The sequence below is a fragment of the Pangasianodon hypophthalmus genome, chromosome 9 (assembly GCF_027358585.1).
Source record: "Pangasianodon hypophthalmus isolate fPanHyp1 chromosome 9, fPanHyp1.pri, whole genome shotgun sequence".
NCBI lineage: Eukaryota > Metazoa > Chordata > Actinopteri > Siluriformes > Pangasiidae > Pangasianodon > Pangasianodon hypophthalmus.
Window position 1 is genome coordinate 4,740,322 of NC_069718.1, and position 23,279 is coordinate 4,763,600.

The window sequence follows — 23,279 nt, forward strand, 5'->3', positions numbered from 1 at the left end:
TTGTTGTTTGCAGGTATTGCTGGAGGAGATTTTACATCTGTATGGAGAACCCAGATAATCAGCTTAAGCAGCTGCGTGAGTCGATTTTGAATATTCGTAACTTTTATACGTGTAAATATTGACACTACAAGAGAAAAACTTTACATGCAGCCAGTCAATTCAGATTAATATAACTTCTGAAACTATGATGCAGCACAGTGTTTCTGTCTCTACACTTCTGACTTGTAGCAATGATGTGAATGTCGAGTTTAGTGGATAACCTGAAAAACATTGATATGACTATGAACTGAATGAGTATTGAGCGTTGACAGTGAAAACACATTTCTATAAAATGTACCTGATCCACATTTTATTACAATGTATATTCTCTTCAAATACATACATATGCATTGTCCTTGCTAATTTTAGCACCAGTTAATCAGTATAAACAGGTAGACTTTACCATGCACAATTTAAAAGACCTGTACTGGTAGTTCATTAAAATAATTTAATGCAACCTGTGATTGAGGCGAAGAATTATGAACACATGTTTAGATTTTTTAAAAATAAAGCAAAAAAAAGTCAAACATTAGCACCATCTGTGGAGCAAGCACAGGAGGCAGGAAAAAAAATGCTGGCATTAGGCTTGCTTGCAAATTGAGAAAGCGCTTAATTTACATAACTATGCAAATGTGTAATGAGCAAAGCTTGTCGAAACATATCAGATCGTTAGCACTTGCCATTTCTCATCAGTGGGGATTAGATTGCACGGGCAAGCACAAACAAGTTATTAAAAAAACAGGCTTTGTGCTGCGAGGACACTCTGATCACTAGATTGTCTTAAAATTGTTCAAAATGATGAATAACATCTGGCCATAAATCTCCTCGCTCAGGGTATCTCTCCTGCGAGACATGCCTCCGCCCCAGTTTCAGGAAATGATGTCATTTTGTTTGAGGAAGTCATGTGAATGAAAAGCAATTTGTGGAAACATTTAACTAGCCTGTTCACGTAGCTACAGCATGTGAAATGGATCTAAAATAAAATACATGCTTAATTATACTGTATCTATGCTGTATGTGTAGATTTAATACAGTTTCGCAGAATACCAACGTGGGTAGCTAGCGAATTACCTCTAGCTAGCTAACATTACCAGTTCGATAGCTATAGCTAGCCGACTACCTACATTCACTTGACCATTCTCCGAATTTTAACGTGGCTCGACTAACGTGTTTAACGTTAACGTGTGTTTAGTCATTTGTTGAATGTGATATCACTCTAAAACTACTTAGCTAACTTTATGTTTATCACCCCATAGTCATTTTAACATGTCCCTTTGTTTGTAAAATGTATATAGGCCTACTATTCCTATTAAAATATACTGTATTCCATCTAGCACAACTTCAAGATGAAAATTCATAATATACTGTATGCAGGCTTTCAAATATTAAGGAGAACGTCAGTTCCACCCCAGCACAGTAGATGGTGATAATCAAAACAATGACATCTCTCCTCAGATAGGAAAGAGGTAAGTCTCACAGATGAGTTCTCGAGATTCAATATGGAAAAGTCTGAGTTAATCAAAAGGGATCAAAGTTAGATGGATAATTCGTTTCGAATGGATTCTAGAGGTGACCTAGAGGTGACCTTTGACCTTGTCGCATAAATGAGGGCATGACGAGGAAAAAGTCGCCATGTTATAATCCATATAGTGATAATTCCCACTGTTCTAAACATCATCTGCAGCACATTGCAGGTCATTCCCTTTGTGTTAGTGAAAAGAAATTAGAAACTGGAAAAGACATCACGTGCAGTGTGCGTAGACACTCAAACAAAACTTTACGAGTCAATGCACTTGTGCATTAGAGTACATCCTTTAATATCCTCTATTTTTGTGGCTAATACAAAAGTAACCAGCTGTTTAGCTGTGAAAGGAACGACTGCACGCCATTAGTCATGTTTGTGTAAATAGCAGAAAAGCTCTTAAGCTCCTCTAGAGAACAGATTAGAAGTGACAAACATAATTAGCTTAAGTGGGTGAAAAATGGTGCTACCTGAAATGTGGGTTATGTGGATACTGGATTGAGACTAGTTTTGTTAATCATAAACATCTGCAAACCGGCTACAGGCCTATTAATAACCTTTGAATACAATGTAGAATTTTTGTTTTATAATGCACAACCATCTCGGAGCGGCTCTCTAACGATCTCAGTGTCAATGTGCGAAGATTATATTTCGTTTTTTTCTTCCTTTGTCACACTACCGACCAGCGCAAATCGATACAACTCCAGAAGATAAATCTCCTAGCTCGATAATTGCCCCATACACACACACACACTCTCCAAAAAAAGACCTTCTTAACAACGGATCAATTCTGCACACACTGATTGAAGACCTGAGGCTAATTTATCATCATCAGTCTCTCTGTCTGGTATTACTATAGTCTCTCCACCTAGAGAAATAGAGCAGATTTTACAGGTTGCATTAAAAAAAACACAGGACAATACATCTTAGTCTGAACTGACTGAAATTCCCTGATGGAAAAAAGAATCAGCTACATTTTAAATTACTCACCTCCATTAGCTTACAGTACAAACCCTCCCCATTCCCGCCAAGCGAACAAATTACCCATAATATCTGACCGGCAGGACACACACCCATAAAACACACTCCCTAAAACGTAGAAATGTCTCAGCTTCCCCCCAACCAAAGCTCCCCGGATCTTGTCAGGAAAAGCTTTAGGTTCTCATAAGTTCATAAATAGGCCCAGGCATGCGGCGAGAAGTTTAGGTTCCCTTGACGTTTTTAGTGTGAGGTCGTGATGCCAGGCTGGCGTAGTAGGCACACTGAGAGGGGTCACATTGCCCCGGAGGTCCCGGTGGGCCAGGTTGTCCATGAGGACCTGGATGTCCAGGCTCGCCCTGAGCTCCAGTTGCTCCTGGAAGACCGTCTTTACCGTCTCCAGGAATTCCGGCTGGACCTAGAGCAGAGAGGCAGGTTATCTCAGACAACTGCTGGTGAATATTTTATAATTTGTGAAACTGGAAGCATACACCAACCAAGTAAAGTACAAATGTTTACATTTTAATTTTTAGCCTTTTTTTTTTACCTTTACAGAAGCCCTATTTATATTCCACCATAATTTCCCCCCCTAATGTTTTTTGCCAACATCCTTCCACCATAGGTGAGATCTGAACCTCAAAGTTTTATTTCCTGAAAAAAATAAATAAATAAAGAGAGTTTTACCAATGGGACCAGTTGGACCAGGTTCTCCTCTCTGTCCAACACCATTTTCTCCCTTCTCCCCTCTAGCACCTCTTTCACCTGCAAATCAGCAATAAATGAGGTTAAAATCAAATCTTGTTCCTCAGTATTTCCCATTTAAACTTTGTACCCGTGAACAAACACCAAATGGCAAAAAAAAAAAACAGCTACACTACACAAGAAACATGTATTTCACAAACTGTAAGCCATGTTAACTCCTATTTCCTGTTGTATAAAGTACCTTTAGGACCTGCTGGACCTCGGGGTCCCTCTGCTCCGTTTTGGCCAGGCATACCAGGCTCTCCAGGTGGACCTGGTCGTCCAGGTTGTCCCTCTTTTCCTGGAGGTCCAGGTGGACCAGGACGCCCGACTGAGCTCTTTATGTGTGTGGGCTGAATCTGAGCCATGAGGTAGGCCATTTTGGCTGGGAATGCATGAATAATATAAAGGGTTAAAAACAGTCTTCAATCTGAAGGTAGCAATGCACTTTTAAGCAGTATTTGTGTAAGCTGTTCAACTTGAAAAGAAAAATCTGAGCTCCTTAGTTTGGCCAAATGTAAGGGCATTTGGCATTCCCGTAATCCTGTTCACCTGACTACAGAGTTCCATGAAAGATTAGACAAACATGGTGGATGAAATTCCCTTTCTGACAGAGTAGCTGCTTACTAATCTTGTAGCTAACGGTCATGTTCATGGTTACAGTCTCAATCGTGGTTAAAAGAACTAGCTAACATAACATCATCACAATTTATGCAGCTAGCTTACAGTGGTAGCTTGCCAGCTGCTAACATGCAAGAAACAATGGTAAACTTGCTAGATATCCTTAGTTACTTATAACTCCATTTCCGAAAAAGTTGGGACGCTGTGTAACATGTAAATAAAAAGAGAATGCAATGATTTGCAAATCATTTATACCCTATATTTAATTAAAATTGTACAAGGACAACATATCATGCTCAAAATACATGCTCATTTTGAATTTGATTCCAGCAACACATTTAAAAAAAGTAGGGACAGGGGCATGTTTACCACTGGGTTGCATCATCTCTCCTTTTAACAACACTCTGTAAGCGTTTGGGAACTGAGGAGACTGAGGAGACCACTTGCTGTAGTTTTGAAAGTGAAATGTTTTCTCATTCTTGCTTGATATAGGATTTCAGCTGCTCAACAGTGCAGGGATTCCTTTGTCATATATTTCATAATGCTCCAATATTTTCAGCGGGTGACTGGTCAGGACTGCAGGCAGGCCAGGTTAGCACCCGGACTCTTTACTACAGAGTCTTGCTGTTGTAATATGTGCAGAATGTGGTTTGGGATTGTCTTGCTGAAATAAACAAGGCCTTCCCTGGAAAACAGATGTCATCTGGATGGCAGCATAAAGTATGTTGCTCCAAAACCTGTATATATCTTTCTGCATTAATGGTGCCTTCACAGACATGCAAGTTACCCATGCCATGTGCACTAATGCACCCCCATACCATCACAGAGGCTGGCTATTTTGAACTGTGCCCTGATAACAAGGTGGATGGTCCCTGTCATCTTTAACCTAGAGGATGCAGCATCCATGATTTCCAAAAAGAATTTCAAATTTTGATTCGTCAGACCACAGGACAGTTTTCCACTTTGCCTCAGTCCATCGTTAATGAGCTCAGGCCCAGAGAAGGCAGCAGCATTTCTGGATCTTGGTTATATATGTTTTTTCTTTGTATTTGTGGATACAGTGATGAACTGTGTTCACTGACAGTGATTTACTCCTGAGTGATTATCACTACAGAATCGGGTCTGTTTTCAATGCAGTGCCACCTGAGGTGAAGTGAAGTGACTTGTGGCCAAGTATGGTGGCCCATACTCGGAATTTGTGCTCTGCATTTAACCCATCCAAGTGCACACACACAGTAGTGAACACACACCCGGAGCAGTGGGCAGCCTTTTTTCCTGCTGCGCCCGGGGAGCAGTTGGGAGTTCCGTGCCTTGCTCAAGGGTCTCACCTCAGTCGTGGTATTGAGGGTGGGAAAGAGTGCTAGTCATTCACTCCCCCCACCTACAATCCCTGCCGGACCTGAGACTCGAACCCACAACCTTCAGGTTCACCTTCGGGTTGCAAGTCCGACTCTCTATCCATTAGTCCATGACTGCCCTGAATCTTTTATTGATGTACCCTAGATGATGAAATCCCCAAATTCTTTGCAATTTTACTCTGAGAAATGTTATTCTTAAATTGTTGCAGTCTTTCACAGAGAGGTGAACCTCTTTACTTCTGAAAGACTCAGCCTCTCTGGGATGTTCTTTTTATACCCAATCATGTTACTCACCTGTTGCCAATTAACCTAATTAGTTGTGAGATGTTCCATCAGGTGTTTTTTTTTAGCACCGCATAACTTTTCCAGTCTTTTGTTGCCCCTGTCCTAACTTTTTTGAAACGTGTTGCTGGTATCAAATTCAAAATGAGCATATATTTCTCAAAAAAACAATAAAATTTCTCAGTTTCAACATTTGATATGTTGTCTTTGTACTATTTTCAATTAAATATAGGGCTTAAATGATTTGCAAATCATTGCATTATGTTTTTATTTACATTTTACACATCGTCCCAACTTTTTTGGAAACAGGGTTATAGCTAGCACAATAGTGTAGCTGTGCCTAGCATCAGAAAATAGCTTTCACTTGTTGGGGACCTCATTTTGCCCATAAAGCTGGCTCAATAACATGTAAATACCTCTCTGATTTGACACGATCAGTCTCACCTTGTAGTTCTTTGGCAAGTTCCTCTTGAATTAACCTGCGTATCGATTCCAGAGATGGAGTTTCTCCCTGAACAAACACCAAAGACACATTAGTCTCAGTTTCGCTAATCCATCCCGCATCCATTGTGTCAAACAGCTCACCCTTTGTCCTGGAAGACCAGGCTGGCCAGGAGATCCTGGGGGTCCAGAGGGTCCCATCTCTCCGGGAGGTCCAGACATCCCCATCATGCCTGTGTGACCCTTTCTGCCTGGAACTCCTGGGGTTCCAGGCATTCCTGGCTCTCCCGTGGGGCCTTTGTCACCTTTTATGCCATTGTCACCCTACAGGAGAGAAGAACTTTAGACTGTGGGCTTGATATCTGGCTGGTCAATTTGTCAAATCATTAGTGCCTTCCATTCACTCTTTTATTCCCATATTTGAATGGAATCTGCAGCACACCAGCTTCTCATTAGGAATTATCCATTTTGTAGAAGATGATCTATAGACCAGTGATGAACAACCCCGTTCCTGGAGCTCTACCTTTCTTCAGAGTCCAGCTTCCACCAGTATCCAACAACTAATCCACCCAGTAATAGGCAGGATCCAGTGTGTTAGCAATGGGAAAACAGGCTTTTGAACACCGTGACACAATGAGCATCTTGGACCAAAACATAGTCCCTGGACTCAAAAACGTTTCACATTCAGAAGCTTTGTGTGAATCAAATGGAATAATCTCACATGTTTGCTAACAGGCAAACTGGTCCTCTGCCATATTTTCTGCCTTTTCATTAAAAATAGGCAGTTCTTGGCTGCATTAGTGACAAAATGTACCAGACCTTCTAGCGAAGTGTGAAGGCTGGCTTGCAAGTCTACTGCACTTAACTGTTCCAAACAAAACTCTTTAATAACTTTTAAAGATTTTTTTAAAGTCTAATAACTATATCATGCTTCAAAGGTCACCATATTTTAAATATTTTTTTTCCCCTGGATTGAAACTTCCACAGATGTTTACAAGGACGTGAGATACAGAGAGATAATCAGATCACTGCTTTCTAGATTCTGAAACTTGTTTGCCAGAAAGGTGTACAAAAGATACAAAGGGTATTTTCCAACCACCGAATAGTCAGAATTGCTAATTTTGCTCATAATAACTGAAAGTGAGTAACCATCGTGTGACGTCATGCTATTGGCTGCTAGCTTCTATTTCTTGCTTCATGTAGGCTGTACCTTTAATATTTGAGGTGCACTGTTTAATCATATTTTATCATTACGAATAAATAGTTGAACAAACCTTATAAATTTTAATGAATGGAAGCCAAGAGTTAATTTAATTATAATTTTTTTAAATTAAAGGAAACCAAGAATTAACTCTTTCAGTGTCAGTGGATAGAATCATACTAGCTTAACGTTACATGATAGCTATCACGTCGATAGTTGGGGATAACTAATCCTCAATCATCATTTCTGATAATGTAAAGATAATAAGCAATGTCTTAAACTTTTCCAGAATCATCAGTCAGCATGAAGCAGGTTTACACACTAACGTTTCCTTTTGGAAACATGAACCTGCTTTCTATTCTCACCTTCTCTCCCTTGAAGCCTCTTTCTCCCTGTTTGCCTGGTATGCCCTGAAAAACAGCCACAGTCACAGTCATTCCTCTCAGCTACAACAGCCACCAAAACAACACATGACTGAACCCCTGGGAACGAGGACTTACTTGTTTGCCCTCGGGGCCGATGGGACCAGGTGGACCCTGAACGGAAAGAAAACAGGTTATAGACTTTTCACTTCAGAATAAAAAGAGGAACATCACAATCATTTACTGCAGCATTAAACCTTCTGCGGTATTCTGGACAGAATGAACGAACGAACAAACGAACAAAAGAAAGAAAGAAAGAGAAAGAAAGAAAGATAAAAATAAATAAATAAATAAATAAATGAGTGGTTTGTAGTTTGTAGCACCCAATACTGGAGTGAATTCCCCTTTCTCCCATTTGACCCCTCACCCTTTGTTGAAACTGAAGGTGAAGCTAATTTCAGGGCCAGAAAAAAAAGAAACAGAAATCTGAAATAGAAAAGCTTGCTAAATACAGCGCATGACAGTGTTGCCAATCATAGCTTTTTAAAAATATCTTTAAGATTATATGGTTATTCCAGGTCCAATAATAATAATAATAATAATAATGCACTGCACCTTTAAAATATATACTTAAAGTGAAAATAAATAAATAAATAAATTTCCAAAATAAAATATAAAACCTCAAGTGTTTGGTTCTATTTCTCTAACAAACCTGAAATAGATTTTTAATTATAACCATATTACAGAGATTATGGAAATAGTTTCAGGGTCTTTTTTTTTTTTATATCATGAGAAAATCAAGATGAAAAAAAGGTGATAATTAAAAAAATCTGAACCCAATAAAAGTGATGTTAGTGAGATCCCAGAGAGATTGGGGCTCTGTTTCCATTAACACTATTTATATTCTAATTATCAATAAATAATAAATTGGGGATTGTTGTGTTATATTTTATATCCAGTGTTATAAATAGAGGAGAAGGTTAATGAGAGAATATTTGGCTCAGTGATCAGAACAGGAGCTTTTAAAGGATCATTCCAGTTCTCTTTAACTCCAGCTGTTTGACGGAAGCCTGCACTCACCGACGGTCCTTTTGGACCTGTGAATCCGGGCATTCCTGGGTTTCCCGTCTCCCCCTTCCCTCCTGGAAGACCCTGATTTACACAAAAACACAGAGGATTTATTCCGACATCTGTGTGGTTTTAACATATCCATACAGCACATACGATTAAGAAGGATAGAGAGAGATTAATGCCGAGCTCTGATTATGTTCTACACTGAACACAATCCCACACGGAGCAGACTGAGAGGAAAAGAACAGCAGTGAAAGAGTGTGTGCTGCAGAAGAGCTGCACAATAACGGCGAAAACCGTGAAGGACTGTTTTATAAAACTGAAATCATTAAATTATTTTTATTACAATTACTTAGCCAGTTTAGATACAAAATCTGTTTATTGCATATCTAAAATATTATATAATACATATACATATACATTATACATAAAACAGCAAAATTAAAAATAAATAAAGTACAAAGTAGGATTACTGCACCTTTAATCATTTAAATTTAGAAGAAGAATTTAATTAGCCAATTATCCAACACTAGCTAAAAATACCGATATTACACTTGATTATGTTTAATTAATTGAGAAATCCAAAAATCGTGATGACTAACATCACTAAACAAGATTTAATTCAAGGTGAAAGTTATTTTGTCTGAATCACAGCATGCAGGTCTGTGCATTTGTTTATTTGGCTGTTATTCAAAATGGCCGCCGATGTGATCATGTGGTGTGTATAGACTCACTGGAGTTCCGGATGGTCCTGATTTCCCCGGTGGTCCAGGTTCTCCAGGTTTACCCTAAAAACACGTGCAAAGATGAAGTCGAGCTGTCAATCTGTACCACATGATTGCATTTTATAACTTATTTTACTGAGAAGTGATTTAAAATTCTCACTGGTTGTCCACTTGGTCCTCTGTGACCTTCAGGCCCAGGAGGTCCCATGATGCCCTACATAACACAGAAATGCAAAATAACCACAGTTTACACAGAGGCATTAATATGTTTGGAATTAAACAGTTACTGTTACCACCCTGAAGTTAATTTTGTACTTTTTATCCATTTATAGTTAGATTTAATGTTATGGACCATCGGTGAAACTAGTTCCTGTTCTCACTTACGTTATAGCAGCTATAAACAGTCATTCCCTCACCAGCCTCTTTTTTTCTCTCTCTTGAAGTTAATAAGACAAAAAAACGCAGCTTGTCGTGTTACTGAGAAACAGCAAAAAAGTGTAAACTCCTCTGAAAACTTATTTACAGCTTTACCTCTGACTGTTACAAAGTGCTGACACTGGAGACTCCTTCCATAAATGTTACATAAAGAAAACTTCACCATATCAGTGAATATACACATTTTTAAATCCATTTATGTACAAGTCCTGGTGAATGATCCGTTACTATAGCAACGATAACGTATCAGAACGAGTGCATTAATAGAAACCTGTGATTAGCAGCTGCGCTACTGTCAGAGCTGCTGTTATAGGACCTTATCTGAGAATTCGACATCGCTGCAGGATGAGTGAACTCACGTCTTTTCCAGGTGGACCGTCCCGTCCTGGTGGACCCTGTTTCCCTTCTTCACCCTGAAAGAAACAGAGTTCATTTAGAAATCTAGTGCTGCTGCATCTCTCCGTGTTTTCCCACGATGGAACGCGTTGAACCATGTGCAGTTCAATAAACCACACTTTTCCATTTATTCTTCACTGCACAATGTTCAAAGTACTTTACTAACCTTTGACCCTGGTTCCCCAGGCTCTCCTCTGTGACCTTTAAAACCCTGGATGAAAAGAGAAAGTGTAAAAATAATCCATTTTGAGATCTAATGCACAAACAGTAGGTTGTTTTGCCAATGATGGACAAGCTGCTTACAGGAAGACCTCTGAGTCCATCTCTTCCTGGTGGTCCAGGTTCTCCCTGTTTACCCTGTAGGGCAGATTTAATAGATTCAAATCACTTTTAACCCCCACACTGTGCTGCTTCTGTGCTCTTTATCATCATACAACACTGTAATACTATACACCTATGGTTTTAATCTCACCGGCTCGCCCACTTCTCCTGGTCGTCCATCTTTCCCAGGCTTACCCATGACTCCCTTTGCAAAAAGAAAAAATATTTTAATATGCAAATAAACCTTATTAATCGCTCGATTTCATCCAAATGACACTTGCTCTTTGTAGCTTTACTCGTGTCTGTGTTTGTGTTTCTAGTTGGGTAATAAATAGATGAAAAAGTATATACAGTACAGTACTTTTTTCATATTTGATGTTTACTGTATGTCTCCTGCATTATTTTGCAAAAAAAAAACAAAAAAAAACACACATTTCAGATTTCTGGTTTGGAAAAAAACTAATTTGTCACATATTGTTTTTTCCCCTCTGTCCTGAAGACTATCTTGTGCGAGAAAACCTTTTTTTTTTTTTTTTTTTTCGGCTTTATCTCTGACTGTTACAAAGCACTGACACTGGAGACTCCTTCCATAAATATTACAAAAACATCTCCTGATAGACATGTTTCTATAGAAAGGATAATGTATTAGAACAAGTGCATTAATATTACTGTCAGAGCTGCTGTTATAGAAAATTAATCAACACCTTCTGACCAATCAGAACCCAGAATTCAACAGCACTATGATATAAGAAAAAAATATTAAACAACTCAGCACTAAATCTCTGTATTGAAGCACTATTTTAGGGTTTAAGGCTGCCATCAGATCCTAATGAGCCTCGATACGACCCTCCAAGGGTAAAACATTTAAACCGTTAGATAAAAGACTCAACACACAAGGCATATGATCAGACAGACACATCTGTGGGCTAATCTGAGTTCTAAAGATATCTACCTTTTATTATTAGACTTATATTAAAATTAATATTTAAACAAAATTAAGTCACAAACACGTTTCTATTCACTAAATCACTTTCCATTACAATAATTTAGAGAGTAAAGAGCATTTAAAATGAGGCAATTGGTAAAAAATAGGGAATATAGACTGTTTAAAAGGTTATTAAGAACACTGTTAAAGTGTTAATTCCTCACCATTAAGCCTGGCAGACCTGGAGGACCCTGGATTCCTTTCAATCCCTCTTTACCCTGTTAAACACACACACAAAAACGTAGTCATGAATTATCCACTCTACACAATAACTTTTGTTGTATTAGCTATTGTATAGCAACTAGCTTTATATATATACAGTTCAAAAGAGATATAAAACGTAGTGTCATTATGACACAGTGACAAATCCCTGCTTAAGCTAAACACTTAATACTTAAAATACACAAACTTTTAATGGATTTTACCTTTTCTCCAGGAGGTCCAGGAGGACCAGGGGGTCCCGGGTTGCCATCATTTCCCTGCAAATCCATAAACCAAGGTATGACACACTACAGGGCTCAGTATGAGTATGAGTATATATATGTATATATATATATTACTTATTTACACACTGCATGAAAGAAAATGTACTGTGTAGATATGTATAATAATGTGGGGCCTTTAGAAGCTTTTCTAATTATTGAAGTTTAATGACAGTGCAGTTTCACTTTAAAATAAATCCTCCACACAGCAACACTTTTACAATCAGATCACAGTTCCCACCCCTAATGACACTGTATCCAATCAGATCACAGTTCCCACTCCTAATGACACTGTATCCAATCAGATCACAGTTCCCACTCCTTATGACACTAACCAATCAGATCACAGTTCCCACTCCTTATGACACTGTATCCAATCAGCTCACAGTTCCCACTCCTAATGACTCTGTACAGTCAGAACCAATCAGATCACAGTTCCCACTCCTAATGACACTGTAACCAATCAGATCACAGTTCCCACCCCTAATGACACTGTAACCAATCAGATCACAGTTCCCACTCCTTATGACACTGTAACCAATCAGATCACAGTTCCCACTCCTTATGACACTGTAACCAATCAGATCACAGTTCCCACTCCTAATGACACTAACCAATCAGATCACAGTTCCCACTCCTAATGACACTGTATCCAATCAGATCACAGTTCCCACTCCTAATGACTCTGTACAGTCAGAACCAATCAGATCACAGTTCCCACTCCTAATGACACTGTAACCAATCAGATCACAGTTCCTACTCCTAATGACACTGTATCCAATCAGATCACAGTTCCCACTCCTAATGACTCTGTACAGTCAGAACCAATCAGATCACAGTTCCCACTCCTAATGACACTGTAACCAATCAGATCACAGTTCCCACCCCTAATGACACTGTAACCAATCAGATCACAGTTCTCACTCCTAATGACACTGTAATCAATCAGATCACAGTTCCCACTCCTAATGACTCTGTACAGTCAGAACCAATCAGATCACAGTTCCCACTCCTAATGACACTGTATCCAATCAGATCACAGTTCCCAGCCCTAATGACACTGTATCCAATCAGATCACAGTTCCCACTCCTTATGACACTAACCAATCAGATCACAGTTCCCACCCCTAATGACACTAACCAATCAGATCACAGTTCCCACCCCTAATGACACTAACCAATCAGATCACAGTTCCCACTCCTAATGACACTAACCAATCAGATCACAGTTCCCACCCCTAATGGCACTGTATCCAATCAGATCACAGTTCCCACTCCTTATGACACTGTATCCAATCAGATCACAGTTCCCACTCCTAATGACACTGTATCCAATCAGATCACAGATCCCACCCCTAATGACACTAACCAATCAGATCACAGTTCCCACTCCTAATGACACTAACCAATCAGATCACAGATCCCACCCCTAATGACACTAACCAATCAGATCACAGTTCCCACTCCTAATGACACTGTATCCAATCAGATCACAGTTCCCAGCCCTAATCAGATCACAGTTCCCACCCCTAATGACACTGTATCCAATCAGATCACAGTTAACTCCCAAAATATCACAGTAACCAATAAGATCACAGTTTTTGGACAACATATAAATTAGATTTTGGGGAAACTGCCAGATTAAAAACCAACAAACCAACAAACAAACCTAACAAAACTAATCAATGGCTGTGAAAATCTCTGGACTTTATAAAGAGACTTACAGGTTGACCTATTGTTCCAGCTGCACCTGGATAACCAGGAGGCCCTGGGGGTCCCTACAGAAATGTATAAAAATAAAATTATAAAACAGCACAAGAGTAAGCAGGTCACACACTCACTTTTATGTACGTATAACTGAGGAAAGTACTGGTACCTTTTCACCTTTATCTCCAGCATCTCCTGGGGAGCCTCGGTCACCTTTCACACCCTGAGTTTATAACAGATTTATTACAGGTTATAACATCTGTAAGTCGTTCTCTATATAGTATTATAACTAGGGTTGCTTCATCTCAGGATGTGTGTGAGTGGTTAATATGCAAAAATATGCTTTACCAAAAGCCTCATAAGTTCTAAATCGTTAAAAGTAAAATAATTACATTATAATAATTGCATTAAGTATAAATAATTAATAATTAAAATACTATAATAATTACAATATAGATAACTACACATTGCTGAATAATACAATTTTTCTGTAATTATAATTTGAGTAGATAAGACCAGAAATTAACAAGAAGATATGATCATAATCACTCCAACCTTTACATTATAGGTTCAGGTTATTATTCAGATGAATAGGTTATTTTTATGATGTTATTAGGTTCTATTTTGTGTATTTTGTGTTCTCACCTTGCTTCCCTCAGCTCCAGGTGGTCCTGGGGGTCCGACAGGTCCAGGAGGACCCTGCGAACAACAAACATCATTAATAAAAAAAGTATCCAAATACTTACACACACATTTCCATGTTTGAATACTATAATGTTGTCACTACATTTACATATGCAAAGGCATAAATGTATATTTAAATGTGCTAGATTGAATGTATGAGTTTTCACTTTCACTTGTCCTTTATTTTCCTTTTTTTTTTTACTTAACAAAAAATTAACCCTTTAAAGTCTCAAATTATTATTCATTATTAAAGCATGCAGTTCTGTAACTCCAGTGAAGCTAGCAGGAATGGGATGTAGCAACCTAGTGGACTACAGAAGGTCTACAACACTAACTCTATGTAGTGAGCATACACAGTGAATAAGAATCCATTCGTGATGAAATCTCTCTTAACTAAAGAAAGAACTCCTGTGTGAAGAGGAGTCACACTCATAGCTTTACACTACAGTGATGACATCATGCAGCGTTACCTGATACCCATCCTGTCCGTTTTTCCCTGCCGGTCCAGCAAGGCCTTGTTCTCCTGGAATTCCTGGCATTCCTGGTGGTCCAGCAGGTCCAGGTGGACAGTCAGAACAAACACCCTACAGACCGGGAACACATACTGAGGTTAGTGTAATGAGGTACAGTACACAATACTACAGTAAAATATATACACTGATGGATGGATGGGTGATTTTGCAAGGGCTTGACATAAACATTTGTATACATAAATGAATGGGCAAATGAGTAAATGATTAGATGGATGGATGGATGGATGAATAGAGAATGTGCATGATGAATGACTAGTGAGATTGTAAAATGTACAGATAGATGGGTGGAAAATTGTGTATGATTTTAATAAAAGGATAATTAGGAAGACAGTGGATGGATGGATGGATGGACTGATAGAATGCTAGTTTTAAAGATGAAAGGATGGTTTGTCAGATGGATGGATGAATGGATTACGAATGCACAAGTATGATTTTAATGAATGCATGATGGCCTGATGGATGGCTGGCTGGATGGATGGATGGATGGATGGATGGAGAGATGATAGATGAATGGTTGAATGGATAGAAGGATGAGTGCATAGGAGGCTGGATGGATGGATGGAGGGATAAATGGATGGACAGAGAGACAATAGATGGCTGGTTGAATGGATAGAAGGATGAGTGCATGGATGGATGGATGGACTGATAGAATGCTAGTTGGATTAATAGATGCATATGATTTAAGGATGCAAGGATGGTTTGTTGGATGGATGGATGAATGGATTATGAATGCACAAGTATTATTTTAATGAATGCATGATGGATGGATGGATGGATGGATGAGAGTGTGGCCATTACCTTCAGGTCTAACTCAGACAGGTCTGCAGCTTTACCCTGTCATAAACGTAAGAAACATAAATATGATGCCAATACTCTCAATAACAACACGCACACACACACACACACACACACACACACACAATGAAAACAAGACTTTGTCACTCACCGGTTCTCCCTGAGCTCCTTTCTCTCCAGGTCTTCCTGGTAAACCCTGAGGAGATCACAAATGATTATTTAATGCGCATGGTATGTGTTATGACACTAGTTTGTACTGTGCACAGATTTTAAGACAGTCCTCCCCTGTAGAAAACTCCACACACATATAACACAGCTAAGTGCTTCAGTTGACTTGCTGCTAGCTGCTCTGTGTGCTGTACTGTGTGTGTTTAGTGCTTACGTTGTGTCCAGAAGGTCCTTGAGGTCCCGGTATACCCGGTGCTCCTCTCGGCCCCTACAGCAGCAGGGCAGAGAATGATTAGAGGAGCGATAACACAGACTAAAGAACGAGTGCGAACTGAGATCTGTTTATAATGTTATTAACTCTGTCTTATTAGGATCAGCTGTATATTTCCATTAGTGTACAGATTTACTCTGCATTTTACTGGAATATAACACCTGCACCAAGAGACTCATCTTATACTCCTAGTACAATGGAGAATAGATAGATGTAATCAATGAATGGATAGCTGGATGGATGGATGGATGGATGGATTGATCAATTGATCGATGGATGAATGGATAGATAGATGAATGTGATTACATGGATGGATGGAGCACATTGTTTTACTGGGTGAGTGAACAGGTAGATAATATATTGATGGATGGATGTGATTACATGGATGGATGGATGGATGGCAAGAGCATATTGTTTTACTAGGTTATTGAACAGGTGGATAATATATTGATTGCTGGATTGATAGATGGATGAGATCATTATATTGGAAGAGGGTAAAGGTCGATAACACATGAATGGATGGATGGATGGATGGATGGAGGAATAGATGGAATGGGTAGATGGATGTGATTACATGGATGATGAATAGGTGGATGATGGATGGAGTATATCTTTTTTGGGATATATATATATGGGTGGATGATATTGAAGGATGGATGGATGGATGGTTGTTATCAATTTACTGGATGAGTGTACAGGTGGATAATACCTGGGTGTATGGATGGATGGATGGATGTGATTACATGGATCATTAATAAATGTATTGATGGATTTAAAAGAATAAATGAACGTTTGAATAGTGTTTTATAGACTAATAAGGTAGATGATTGGAAAGTTAGCATGCTGCTTACCACTGCTCCTAATGGTCCAGGGGGGCCTGGTGGTCCCTGTGACACACACACACACACACACACACAGAAAAGGGACAAACTGGATGTGTGTCTTTTCAATTTAAACGAGTTTGCAGGTACAGATGAATGTATGTTTATATGTGCATGTACTATATGTATACGTGTCTCTGTGTGTGTGTGTGTGTGTGTCTGTGTGTGTGTGTGTGCACGTACTGCTGGTCCGGTGGTTCCCTCTCCTGGAGGACCTCTGGCTCCTGGCATCCCCTGCATTCCTGGATTTCCTGGTGGGCCCTAAAGCACACACACACACACACACACACACACAAAAAGTGTCTTTAGATATACTCTGGAAAATATGGTAAATCTGTACATATCACAATGGGATATTATCGACAATTATACTCATTTATACTCATTATATAATAATTATACTAATTATATGTTGAAGAATTTTACAATTTAAAAACAACTCAAAGTAGCGAGAGGGTGGTGAGATCAGAGTCTGAGAACCATCCTAAACGTACCTTCAGTCCTGGAGCTCCAGGCATTCCTGTTGGTCCTGCATCCCCCTGTCATTAAACAGAGCACACACACACACAATTCACTTGTAGCACTTGTAGTGCTGCCATTCTCACACTTTTAGTCAAATTAAACAAATAAAAAAGTGTTCAAATATGTTATACACACTCTGCTGTATGTTCTAGCATTGAATTATCAAATAAAATTCATCTGTAACCTATAAAACTTTAACTCTATTCACTGAAATGTGCATTAATGTTGCATATTAATGCCACACCTTCGCTCCATCTTTGCCTTTCCCTGGTGGTCCTGCTTCACCTCTTAGACCAGGCTCTCCGGGCAGACCAGGGGGGCCTGCATGACCCTCTTTACCAGGGTCTCCCTACAGAGAAAAAAAAATTAATAATGATAATAATAATAATATACTGAAACACACGTTGTATTAATGTCATGTCAATGCCGGATTTGGCATCGAACTCCAGTTCCCAGACTGCTTCACAGCCAACAAACATGGCCGCCTATAACTACAATTCCCAATGCACACACTCACCGTCATGTTCCCATTCACAAGACTACCGATTACACACACCTAAACTCAATCATATGTATATATATGTGTGTGTGTGTGTGTGTGTGTATATATATATGACGTGAAGTATTGCTCAGTGTTGTTTACCACCTGTCGTGTCAAGCCTTGTTCATTGTGTCTGATTACTTGCTTCCTGATCTCGTTTTTTCTCGCATTTTGTTTTCTTATTATTGTATTTTGCCTAGTATTGTCTGTTTGCTGATTTTTTCTCCTGTTTTTGACCTCGACTTTGTCTCATGTTTTAGATTTGTCGGCCGGTTTTTAAAATAAAGCGTTTCACCTGCGACTGCAGACGTCTCTGCTGCCTCACAATTAAGAGTATTAATATTAATGTTATTATAAAAAAAATAAAATAAACAATCAAACAAACAATCAATTAATTAAGTAATTAAAGTGTGCATCCTGCCTTTTCTCCCTTCTGTCCTGCTATCCCCGGTGGTCCGATACTGCCCGGGATTCCCTGAAGGATGAAAGCAAGATGATGATAATGATGATGATGATGACGTCAGGTTATTGATAGGAACACAGACAAATATAAGCTAATCTAATGTATTTATACAAACTACTGTATATAATGAATGGCTATATATATATGGTATGTATATACCCAAACACTAAATCATACACTAAAGCATAAACACTAAACACAATCTCATTCGCATAAATCTGATCATCTGCTTTAACGTACCACGTTGCCGGGTAGTCCTCGTTGCCCCTGAGGGCCGGGCAGCCCGGGAGGACCCTGAGAAGTAAACACCACATCACACAATAGATGAAAGACTCATCTTATTGATATACAGAAGATGAAAGGCTTTTCTTGATGACATCACACAGATTAAAAAAAATCTTTCTGATAATGCGACACGAAAAGGCTCAACTTAATTACACACAACATGACACGGCTCGATGACAATACACTGAAGATGAGCGGCCCTCTTCAAAGATGTACAGAAAATTAATTATATCACATGAAAGTTGTGCGGCGCATTTTGATGACATCACAATTTGGACCAAAGGCAAATCTCTGAGAAGAGCTCATATTTATAATATAAGACAAAGGGCACATTTCAGTGCTATTGTTCAGAAGATACATGGCCCATTTTGATGGCATCTCATGAAAAATGAATGGAACATCTGGATGAAGAACATAAAATGTCCCTCCTTGATGACATCATGCTATTTGAGATAGGGTGCACTACGAAGGGAGTGAAAGACATTTTCAAGCCACATGTAGTGCACTATTTTCAGTATAAGATCTAGGGCACATCTCTAACATCGCACTGAAGATATGGGCACATGGGCACATCCTGATGACATCACACATGAGATTAAGAGCGCATCTCAGGGGAAATACATGAATGAAAAAGGGCACATCTTGATGACATCACACAACATCAAGGGCACATCTTATTGACATCGCAAAGAATATATCATTACACAATATATCAGGAACACGTCTTATTGAATACATATCAAAGAAAAAAGGGCACACTGCGATGACTTCACACACATGATCAAGGGCACATCTTGATGACATCACCTGGATGTTGACAGGCACATCTTGGGTGTGTCTCAATCAGCTCCCTAGCTCCCTAAGTAGTGAATCAGTATATCATGTACATGAGTTTGGGCGGTGGATCCTGGATCCTGGCTCACTGATGTCACTTTGGGACACTGGTGACTCAATATCCAGTGACATGACTGTGTATTCGCATTTTAAAACATCACCACAGGCGTATATCGCCAACAGGCAGGACCAATATTTCTGATATATTATATATTTCTGATATTATATGTCGTATAAATTTGTTAGCGTAATCACATGCGTTTCTGACACGCTGCTAGAATATCATGATGACATCACAAATCAGACCAAAGGCAGATGACAGTGACATCACAAGTAAGATGACGAGCGCATCCTGATGACATCACAAATGACATAAAGAGCATTTCTCAAAGAAAACACATGAATGAAGAAGAGAATATACTGATGACATCACACAGATAAGATAAAGGGCAGACTGCACAGACATCACAATCAAGCTCAAGGGAATATTTCAGTGACATTACATGGAAAATAAATAGGCATTCCTTGATGACATCACACGAGATCAAAAATACATCTCAGTGGCATCATGTGGAAGATGAATAGGCACATCTTGATGACATCACACGTAAGATCAAGGGCACATCTTGATGACAACACGTATGAAAATACCAATATTGCACTCACCCTGAAGCTATCACACAGAAGATCACAGACGGCCACTTTTGATGATGTCACATTTAAGATACAGGACACATTTTGATGACATTATGCAAAAGTAAAGCTATTACTCAAACTCACCGGTTCTCCGTTAGTGCCTGGATCTCCTTTGGACCCAGCGTCTCCTTTAGCTCCCTGTCCAAACAGAAGTGTGAGACATTTTCCAGCAGAGACATTGTGTTCATTGTGACTGAAGGTGTACGTTTAATGCTGTAATTATAATCAGCAGTTACACAAACAGATGCAGCTCTTTGCATACATCAGCACCATAACAGCACAGAAATTAAATCCACTGCCTCATTTACATTTTACACAACATTAGATGCTAATGTAAAACACTGAGGTCCAAAAACATGACAGATTGCAGACGACTGATTTGTCCTTACCGCAGGTCCAGGTTGTCCTCTGAAGCCTTGTTCTCCAGGAAGTCCTCTCGGACCCTGAACAGGTCAGAGGTTAAAGCTGATGTTAGCAAAACTCCAGATACTCTTGAACAGAAAGTTTCTTTAAATCATCGTTCTTATTACTTTATATGATGAGAATTGCTTGAGGTCTTAAAGGAAATGTTCAGCCTCACATAGTATCCCTTTTACCCAAAATATAATCGATCAGCGGAGATGTTAGGTGTGAAATTTTCTTTTTTAGCTTTGCACCGGTGCTCTGATGCTAATGTAGCTAACAACGATGGAGGAATGAAGGCCAACGGCTACCAGTTTAGCATGATGCAGTAAATGTGAATGTGTAAATCAACCCACAGTGACGTCTCCTCTATCTTTGTGGAGTTAAACAGACTGCTGATGTGGTTTCTGATACACTTATCTATGAACAAGGACAAAAGAGCTGTAACTGACAGGAATAGAGGCCACACCTCCTTTAGTGTAACTGACAGGTATAAAGGCCACGCCTCTAACTCTGACAGGTACAGTAAGACTTCATTTGTGTCACGCTATAAATATATATATATATATATATATATATATATATATATATATATATATATATATATATATATATATATATATTCTTTAGATTTTATCATGTTTCTGCTTCCCTCTAGCGGTAAATCAAATTCATTACACATTTTATTTTATTATTTTAAATACATGTAAAAATCCTAGTGTCCACTAACTGTCTAAAACACTGACACAAAAAGCGCAAAGACAAGTAGGAAGTTCCACAATCCAACTCATCTAACTTTCTCATTACCACCGGTTACTCCATGGCTGAACACTGCATGCTAGCAGAGGCAAACGAAGAAAATTCATCAAATCTTCTAACCAATCAGAATCCAGAATCCAGACACTTACCACCTCTCCTTGTTTTCCCTGCTCTCCTTTCTCTCCTTTCTCTCCAGGTTTCCCCTGTAAAAGACATCAAAAGAGTTTAATACATCTGTATACATCTGTATACGACACACAAAGAAATGTTTCATCCAAAACTTGTGTTATAGACCCCATTTTATCTAGATTCAGTAATAAAATGCTAAATGAGGCTCATGCAGAAAAGAAGCTGATTGGACAGAGAAAGACGCTCACAAAGCCAATCAGAGTACAATATGCAAATTAAGAGATTCTTTCCTATTTGCATATTCTTTGCATACTCTCTTAAATATACAGAACACATAACGGTTCTTTGATTATCATTCTAGGAGAACCCTTAAAGTTTCAAAAAAGAACCATACAACCGTAGAACCCTTAAGGGTTCTTGAATTGTCGCTCTGGTGGAAAACGTAAAGGTTTGATGTAGAACCATACAACTGGTACTTCTCTAGCAGAAAGAGTTCCAAATAAAACCCTTTTTTTTGGAAGCTAAGAAAACTGAACTGTCCAATGAAGCCTTAAAGAACCCCTGAAGAACCCTTTTTCATAAAGTGAACCAAGTACCAGCACAGCTAAATGTTAAACATCTAACAAGTTCTAGGTATGAAGAAGAACATAATGAGCAATAATTTGGATTCTGTAGGGAAAAAATGATTCTTTAAGAGTTCTTAGCTTCCAAAATGGTTCTTCTTGGACCCTCTTCTGACAGGGAAACTTTTTTTTTTTTTGCTACATATAACCTTTAAGAGTTCCCTCAGGAGAAAACTCCAGTACCTTCTAACATTTTTAAAGAAAGTACCGAAGCACCTACAGTTTTAGCCTTATTAATAAATCCAGATTCAGATTCTATGAAAATGCAAATTGAAACACTCACTGTATTTGCATATCAGACTGTGATTGGCTCCTATTTTTTATGATGTAATAACACTAAAACCTGTCACATGATCAACAGTAACTTTAGCTTTAGGACTGATGGAAAATGTGAATGAACAGGTTGTGTTTGTGTCTGTCATAAAAAGAGTTAAAACTCCACTGTAACAGCTGGATAACTGAAGCAAATAAAATCAGTGTGTGAGTGATGGGTGTGATGACATACTGGTTCTCCAGGCTCAGGAATCACACTGGCAACCTGCCCACACACACACACACACACACACACACACAGAGACAGAGAGAGAGAGAAAGAGAAACAGAGAGATTGTTATATAACAACAATATAGTGGATCCCAAATATATTCACTGTATTTTTTAAATGAACAAAACAGTTGTATAAGTACATGATGTCTATATAATCAATCTGAGCATCTATTCTATTCTATTCTACTGTGTTTTATTTTATTCCATTACATTTTATTCAATTACATTCCATTATGTATCTTCTCATCCATTCTGTTATCACAGCTATCACAGATATTACAATTATCACAGCTACCCCAGCTATCACAGCTATCACAGATATTACAACTATCACAGATATCACAGCTACCCCAGATATTACAACTATCACAGCTACCCCAGATATTACAACTATCACAGATATTACAATTATCACAGCTACCCCAGCTATCACAGCTATCACAGATATTACAACTATCACAACTATCACAGCTACCCCAG

General features: G+C 38.8%; 1 protein-coding gene across 2 annotated transcripts in view; it reads right to left on the minus strand.

The window, feature by feature from the left end:
* Window positions 1-332: 332 nt before the first annotated feature.
* Window positions 333-23,279, minus strand: part of col22a1 (collagen, type XXII, alpha 1) — a 69,992-nt gene continuing 47,045 nt past the window's right edge. For both annotated transcript variants that reach the window (XM_026909889.3, XM_026909888.3), the window contains 33 exons: window positions 22,759-22,791; window positions 21,651-21,704; window positions 20,730-20,783; window positions 20,425-20,478; window positions 18,766-18,819; window positions 18,484-18,537; window positions 17,766-17,870; window positions 17,494-17,538; window positions 17,183-17,260; window positions 16,970-17,005; window positions 16,062-16,115; window positions 15,831-15,875; window positions 15,683-15,718; window positions 14,822-14,935; window positions 14,313-14,366; window positions 13,837-13,890; window positions 13,685-13,738; window positions 11,904-11,957; window positions 11,643-11,696; window positions 10,645-10,698; window positions 10,476-10,529; window positions 10,339-10,383; window positions 10,136-10,189; window positions 9,502-9,555; window positions 9,351-9,404; window positions 8,626-8,697; window positions 7,684-7,719; window positions 7,549-7,593; window positions 6,127-6,306; window positions 5,986-6,052; window positions 3,483-3,665; window positions 3,224-3,301; window positions 333-2,957 (listed from right to left, as the gene is read on the minus strand). In XM_026909889.3, the coding sequence (XP_026765690.1) occupies window positions 2,764-2,957; window positions 3,224-3,301; window positions 3,483-3,665; window positions 5,986-6,052; window positions 6,127-6,306; window positions 7,549-7,593; window positions 7,684-7,719; window positions 8,626-8,697; window positions 9,351-9,404; window positions 9,502-9,555; window positions 10,136-10,189; window positions 10,339-10,383; window positions 10,476-10,529; window positions 10,645-10,698; window positions 11,643-11,696; window positions 11,904-11,957; window positions 13,685-13,738; window positions 13,837-13,890; window positions 14,313-14,366; window positions 14,822-14,935; window positions 15,683-15,718; window positions 15,831-15,875; window positions 16,062-16,115; window positions 16,970-17,005; window positions 17,183-17,260; window positions 17,494-17,538; window positions 17,766-17,870; window positions 18,484-18,537; window positions 18,766-18,819; window positions 20,425-20,478; window positions 20,730-20,783; window positions 21,651-21,704; window positions 22,759-22,791 (2,256 nt within the window). In that variant the 3' untranslated portion in view covers window positions 333-2,763. The remainder of the gene's footprint in view (window positions 2,958-3,223; window positions 3,302-3,482; window positions 3,666-5,985; window positions 6,053-6,126; window positions 6,307-7,548; window positions 7,594-7,683; window positions 7,720-8,625; window positions 8,698-9,350; window positions 9,405-9,501; window positions 9,556-10,135; window positions 10,190-10,338; window positions 10,384-10,475; window positions 10,530-10,644; window positions 10,699-11,642; window positions 11,697-11,903; window positions 11,958-13,684; window positions 13,739-13,836; window positions 13,891-14,312; window positions 14,367-14,821; window positions 14,936-15,682; window positions 15,719-15,830; window positions 15,876-16,061; window positions 16,116-16,969; window positions 17,006-17,182; window positions 17,261-17,493; window positions 17,539-17,765; window positions 17,871-18,483; window positions 18,538-18,765; window positions 18,820-20,424; window positions 20,479-20,729; window positions 20,784-21,650; window positions 21,705-22,758; window positions 22,792-23,279) is intronic.